We start from the raw sequence: 7,396 nt of genomic DNA, 5'->3' as shown, positions 1-7,396 counted from the left end.
CATAAACATCTCATAAACATGCATAAACATCGCATAAACATGCATAAACATCGCATAAACATGCATAAACATCGCATAAACATGCATAAACATCGCATAAACATCGCATAAACATGCATAAACATGCATAAACATGCATAAACATCGCATAAACATGCATAAACATCGCACAAACATCGCATAAACATGCATAAACATCGAATAAACATACATAAACATGCATAAACATCGCATAAACATCTCATAAACATGCATAAACATGCACAAACATCGCATAAACATCGCATAAACATGCATAAACATCGCATAAACATGCATAAACATGCATAAACATGCATAAACATGCATAAACATCGAATAAACATACATAAACATGCATAAACATCGCATAAACATCTCATAAACATGCAAACATGCATAAACATGCATAAACATCGCATAAACATCGCATAAACATCGCATAAACATCGCATAAACATGCATAAACATCGCATAAACATGCATAAACATGCATAAACATCGCATAAACATCGCATAAACATGCATAAACATTGCATAAATATCGCATAAACATGCATAAACATCGCATAAACATGCATAAACATGCATAAACATCGCATAAACATCGCATAAACATCGCATCAACATGCAATGAGATTGGAAATCAATCTGTGCCTGCATCTCAACCTGTTTTTGATGGGCAATAAAAATGACAGACAAGTATAGGATTCCATTCACCACATCTTTCCTCAACCACGGGGGCACTCTCCAACACTGTGTCGACTTGTGACACCCACTCTTCCTATACTCCTATACTTGGTGGAGTAATCAGGCACACCTTATCGACTTACTACTGTAGTGGCCCTAGAGGTGGCCACACTGGCCTTTCACACGTGCTGTGGTTAGCACGTGTAATTTATTTGTGTCGGGATCAATTTCCGCTCCTACCGTGAAGGTAAGACGGTGATGCAGTAGCAAGAAAACCCCCAGAGTGAAATGAACACAAGTCCTTAGATAGTCTATATCTAATAGTCATATGCAACTGATGGTTTTATTCATCGTATACAAATAACATGAATAACGTTCACTGCACGTATCTCAAATATAGCGTATTGATATAGATATATATTTACTCATGTCACGTTTACGTTACTTCGTTAGGTGATTACACGTTTAACTTCTCTTAGCTATTATACGGGTTAATATTGTAGCCCCCGGCGCCGCTCCTCGTCTGTCTCTCCCCGTCGTATGCTCCGCGGCTCAAGGCGAGTTCGTGGGTTGGCAGTGTGTCTCCTTGTCCGGGGTAGGCTATAGCTCCGCACCCCTCCCTTAGTATAGGATATACCTTCTCGGGCGTCGTCCTGCTCGTGGGTGGCTCTCCCTCCGACGATGTGTGGGCGCTCTCTCTCGAGCGCGTTCGTTCGTTCGTTCGTTCGTTCGTGCGCTTTCTCAAGCGCGTTCGTTCGTTCGTTCGCTTTCTCAAGCGCATTCGTTCGTTCGTTCACTTTCTCAAGCGCGTTCGTTCATTCGTTCGTTTGTTCACTTTCTCAAGCACGTTCGTTCGTTCGCTTTCTCAAGCGCGTTCGTTCGTTCGTGGCCGTCCAAAGACCGACTGACTTTACTGTTGGATCTTGGCTGCTTATATAGGACCCTGCGGTGACGTAGGATCCGGGCAGTGCCTCCCTTTTACGTGCCTCAGGTGCCTGGGTGTTGTCACCCCCATCGCTTGACACGTGTATGGGTGATGCAACCCCCTAGGTCCAGTATATGCACAAGCATCGCACCTCCCCTGTCCGCCACGTGCTCAGCCAGCGCTGCTCTCTCGCCCGGCACGTGTACATGGTGGCGCAACTCCCTTACCTCCAACATCTGGTAGCTGTGGAACCCCCTCCCCCGCGCTTGTCTGTGTCGTTGGGGAAAACTTTCTACCTGTCGCTAGGGGAACTTTCTATCCCTGTTGCTGTTGAACTGGTCTCTGGTTGTATGCTGTCATCCCCATTGAAATCTCCACAACTCTCCCCAACTTCTCTTAGTGTCCGCCCTCGGATACGCTTTACCTTCCCTCGTCGTGTGATAGTCGTTCTTCTTCTCTGCTTTTTTTTCTTTTGTTACCATTATTTGTCACTGTTTCAGTCGTGCTCTCTTCAGCCCTTTACCGTGTCGTCGTCGTGCACATGTACTACAGTATTGACACTGGTGTTCTATGTCTTTCCTGTACTCAGGCCAGTAGAATCTCTGCTGAATACTAGCCCTGCTTCTTTTTTCGCTTTGATTCCATTCAATGATAATGCAATTGTTGAAATACTTTTTTCCTCAATTATACAGGTATTATCAGCTGACGGATTGGCTGGATTGGTGTCACCGGTGTCTCCCACCGCCAATACAATCGTCCTTCGTGTGCTTCCAGTTGGTGCTATTGCCCTCAGTATGCTTTTGCTTCCGCTCCCATTCCTACGATCTCAGAAAACTCAGGCCTATCTGACGCCATTTCTATTCGTTTCTTGAAGAAGACTATGACAGGATCCCTGTCCTGTAATCTCTTAACGTTCTCGGGGTGCCATATACCATGGTCCTCCCCCTCATCATCAGGGTTTTCTGTGTGATCCTCTCGCCCCTGATTCCCATCGATCATGACTAAAACGCGGCCATGTTTCTCTTCATCCCCCCATGAAGAATCATCAGTCCTCCCATTACGGCTAGGTGGTTCATCTCTTCTCTTTACATCATCTTCCTCGTCTTCTTCTGCCGGCACGGCCGTCTCTTCCTTGCCTGTTCGTATCTCTGTCGCCAATGGTACGATCCTCTTTGCAATTCCATGTCTGCTATCTGGGCAATTCTCTCTAGGGCATTTGCCTACCCTCATACGGGATAATGCATCAGCATTCCGGTGATGCCGTCTTTTCCTGTGCTCAATTACGAAGTCGTATGTATCTAGCAGAGCAATCCAGCATGCTACCATTCCTTCTGGTTGTTTAAAATTTATCAGCCAGGTCAATGATGCGTGATCCGTCCTTATCCTGAAGGGTCGTCCCCATAGATAATGGTGGTACTGCTTTACAAATACCACTATCGCTAACAGTTCCTTTTTTGTGGAACAGTATCGTCTCTGTGACTGGTTTAGCGTTCGACTGGCGTATGCAACCACTTTTTCTTTGCCGTCTTGCATCTGAGACAAAACAGCTCCCAAGCCTGTATTGCTCGCATCCGTATCCAGTATAAACTTGTCCTCCGTCGTCGGATATGCTAATATTGGTGGTGATGTTAGCAACTGCTTGAGTTCGCTGAACGCTCGTTCCTCCTTCTCTCCCCATTTGAAAGTAACTTCTTTCTTCGTTAGTGCCGAGAGTGATGCCGAGCTGCAATGGTGGAGAATCCACGAATAAATCTCCTGTAGTAGGAAGCAAGTCCCAGAAAGCTCCTCATTTCACCAACTGACTGCGGCGCCTGCCAGTTGGTTACTGCTTCGATCTTTGCTGGGTCGAATCTCAGTCCTTCTGCTGATACCACATGCCCTAGGAAATTGACACTTGTCTGGAACAAGTGACATTTTGCTGGCTTCAGTTTCAGGTTTGCTGCCCTCAATTGGTCGAAAACCTTTTTCAGGTTTTCGAGTGTTTCCTCAAACGTTTAAAAAAAACAGATGATATCGTCAAGGTAAACTAAGCATATTCTGCCTAGCAACCCACGCAGGACTGATTCCATGAGTCGCTCAAAGGTCGCAGGCGCATTGCATAATCCGAAGGGCATCACACGGATTCTCCATAAAGCGTCCTTTGTGGAGAATCCCGTGATATCCTTGGATTCTTTATCCATTTCTACTTGCCAGTAGCCAGCTGCTAGGTCTAGTGTTGCGAACCAGTAGGCTCCGCCTAGGGCACCCAGCAGGTCGTCTATCCGGGGTAGCGGGAATGTATCATTCCGTATTACCTGATTGACTTTTCTGTAGTCAACACAGAATCTAACTCCTCCGTCCTTTTTAGTCACTAACACAACTGGTGAAGCCCATGGTCCATTGCCAGGTTCAAAGACTTTTTTCTTTAGCATCTCCTCAATTTCCTTATCCATGTCTGCCTGTCTATGGAAAGGAACTCGGTGTGGTGGTTGCTTGATCGGTCGAGCATGTTCAGTATCGATCTTATGCTTAACAATACTCGTCCTTCCTAAGCCATCTCCTGGTCCAGCAATTATATCTCGGTAGTTATGCAGCGTTTTAGTGACTCGGCTTCGTTCCTCTGGTTTCAGCCTCGCATCTGCTCTGTCCAGTAGATTCCTTAGGTGATCTTCAAGCTGTCTGGGTGCCATTCCATTCAGAGCGTTTACCTTCTCCTGTCCTTGCATTGTCGCTTCTCCCTCGATGGGCTTCAGTTGTCCCACTTGTTAATCTTCCACCAGCAGGACAGGCCTTTTTCCTGAGTGGCTGATGACGAGTGGTACTTTCATGACTTCTCTGGGGAGAACAGTCTCTTTCAACTAAATTCCCTGAGACTCCAGCTTCTTAAATTCTATGCTAGGTACCAGCCTTACGTTCTTTGCTGTGGATAAATTCGCATACGCGTATGTCCATCCAGGAACGCTAGAGTCGATCCCTGGCAGAATTTTAGTCGTTTCTTCCACGTAGACCGGTCGACCACCCTCTCCACCTATCCAGCATCCTTGGATGTCTTGCCCATTTAATGACAGCATCCCTGAAGCCATGTTGAAGATCACATTGTTTGAGACAAGGAAATCAATCCCTAATATCCCATCCAATTGTGCAACCATCAATTTTTTCCTGTAGATTCGTTCAGCGATTTCGAGGTGGACTTCAGTTTCTCCAGTGATTACCAGCAGATCTCCATTTGCCAGTTTTAGGCCACTCTTTCCAACACTCAATTGTTGTTTTGTATGTGCCTTAATTTCATCAAATCGATCGGCATTTAACAGCGTAGCACTTGATCCACTATCCACGAGGAATCTCATTTCGTGTTCCTGCACCTTTACTGGCACCCTCCATGTAGGATGCAACTGTATGGATGCTGTTGAGAGTGTTGGTATCCAGCCCTGTTCTGCTGGGATTGACTTCTTGCTTTTCTTTTCTTTAGGCTGCATCTCGTTGTTCGCCGTCAGTTTCCATATCTCCAGATCGTTTATTTATTTGATCGAAATTGAAGTAAGTCGTGTTTTACCTCTCTCCGCCTTGTGATGGACCAGGTCACCGACCCTATGCCTGGTCCTTCCTAGTTTAATGATTGTTGATCTCGCATTCTTGTGGCATTTGGTAGTGTGGATTTCTTTATATCGTTGTCATGCAGTCTCTGCGGACAGGCGCTCTGTATATGTCCGTTCCTTCTGCAGTAATAACACTCAATGTTTCTCATTGGCGCCATGTCCTGCTGTGACCTTGCCATTCCTCTCATAGGTAGGTATGGTGTGCCTTGACCTGACCCTTGACCCCTTCTCCAACCCCTGCTTTCACGCGGCCTCCCCTGACTCTCGGTTTCACCCCTCATCTTACCCATTTCTTGCTTTAGATGCCGTACCTCATCTCGCAGTTGGTTAAGCAGGCTTGATGTTTGATCTGTTGGCTGTACCACAGCTCGTACATGATGACTCCTGTCTGGTGGCGGCTTCCTGCTATGTACTGTTTCTCTGATTACTGCTTTGAACTGGGCTATGCTGGTGATAGCCTCATCCATTATTTTCGACGGTTGAAGGAGTACATAGCGCTGAATCTCCGAATCTCCCAGACCTTCCAGGTACTTATTGGTCAGAATCTCCTCAAATTGATGACCGATCATTCCCGGGTATGCGCGATTAAACAGCTGTTGCACGACGATTCCGTATTCTTCAAGAGTTTCTTCCCAAAGATAATATTATATATAATGATATATATAAATGTTCATGCTATTATGCATGGGTTCATTCTAGTAGTTAGGCATGGAACACTGTCAATCAGGTCAAATATAGCTGCCGTATGCCATCTATTAGCAAAAACAACTTGTAAGTGCACAACGTCAGCAATTTGTGCAATTGTTACTGTCACATTGGTCTGGTATTTCGTTTGTAGTCAATTTTTTAAATCTTTATAACGCAACACCATCTGCCACAATACAAATTATTAAAATTTTCTTACAACAAAAATCACTACACAATCATTTAGGACCATGCAATCAATGGCCATACATTAGTAGATTACATATATACATTATATAGTACTATGGTAAACATATATGGTAATTATACTCTACAAAATATAAGATCAGGAGTCAATGAAAACACTTGGTTTTTATTCACACCTGATCTGATCAATATATGGGCTGCTATCACCAAAAAGTTGCACCTGGTTTGCATTGTCCCCTGGGAGGTCTCGAGTGAAGTAGTATTTACTTCTGAAGCTCGATTTCCTTCTTTGTGACATGCGATCACTGCATCTTCTTTTATCTGCCGATACAGGTTTCTTTATTTGGTCGGTGGTAACTCCAGAATCCGCTGTAGTCTGAAATTAAATGTAAATGATATTACATATTAGTCTAATATCAGTCTCCTTCTATACCCGCACCTCTCTCACACACGCACACACGCACTCACTCACTCAATCACGCACACACGAACGCATGCACGCACGCACGGACGAACGCATGCACACACGCACACGCACACTTTTTCTCTCTCTTTCCCGCCCTCTTTCTTTCCCTCTCCCTCTATCTCTCACTACCATCACTACCTCATACCCACACGAAAGGGGTTATATCTCATTACCAGCGTAGCTTCCTTTGACTCCGAGTGGGTAGACTGATCTGTGGTACTGTTACCATTGGAGCCATCAACAGTCTCATTGATAACGCCACCTTGGTCATCATTATTGATAGACACTAGATGTTGTGAAGCTAGAAAAAAATATACAGATTTTTTAACGAATTTATAAACAGAAGCGACATTGCAGCTATATCAACACCTATATAACATTAATGTAAAGACAACACTACTTAATTATTGACAATCGTAATAAAATATGTAAATTTTCTGGCATACTCTTAATTTAAATAGATTTTATCATCTGAATAATCTGAATACGCATCTGAAAATAGTCGTTTATACTTATAAAATGTATGATCTTATCTTAAAAATCATAAATGAAATTGCTAACCTGAAACATTCTGGCTGGATATGCATTCAGAAGTGATGACATATCTAGACTCGCGAATAAAGGGTAGCTCACTAGACTGTGTGGTTTCCTTAATAGAAGAGACTCCAACCTACAGACATGTAGTGGATGCTGTGGTAGTTTTTAGATAGAACAAGTTAAGAGCGAAGTCAATAATACACTTCGCATCATTTTAAAACGCTTGCAGCGGTTGATCAAGAGCATGCCAAGAGAGAGAGAGAGAGAGAGAGCAAGCATGAAAATGATCAAAGG

General features: G+C 44.2%; 1 protein-coding gene across 1 annotated transcript in view; it reads right to left on the bottom strand.

Annotated features, from left to right (window-relative positions):
- The window catches only part of LOC106809430, a 19,352-nt gene that overhangs the window by 7,277 nt on the left and 4,679 nt on the right, over window positions 1-7,396 (bottom strand). Inside the window, exons 7-9 of the mRNA XM_014812510.1 lie at window positions 7,127-7,235; window positions 6,739-6,866; window positions 6,320-6,475 (exon numbers count right to left, since the gene is read on the bottom strand). Coding sequence (XP_014667996.1) covers window positions 6,320-6,475; window positions 6,739-6,866; window positions 7,127-7,235 — 393 coding nt within the window. The remainder of the gene's footprint in view (window positions 1-6,319; window positions 6,476-6,738; window positions 6,867-7,126; window positions 7,236-7,396) is intronic.

This window comes from Priapulus caudatus, unplaced genomic scaffold (assembly GCF_000485595.1).
Source record: "Priapulus caudatus unplaced genomic scaffold, Priapulus_caudatus-5.0.1 Scaffold354, whole genome shotgun sequence".
NCBI classification, from domain to species: domain Eukaryota; kingdom Metazoa; phylum Priapulida; class Priapulimorpha; order Priapulimorphida; family Priapulidae; genus Priapulus; species Priapulus caudatus.
This window is presented reverse-complemented; position numbering and strand designations above follow the sequence as displayed.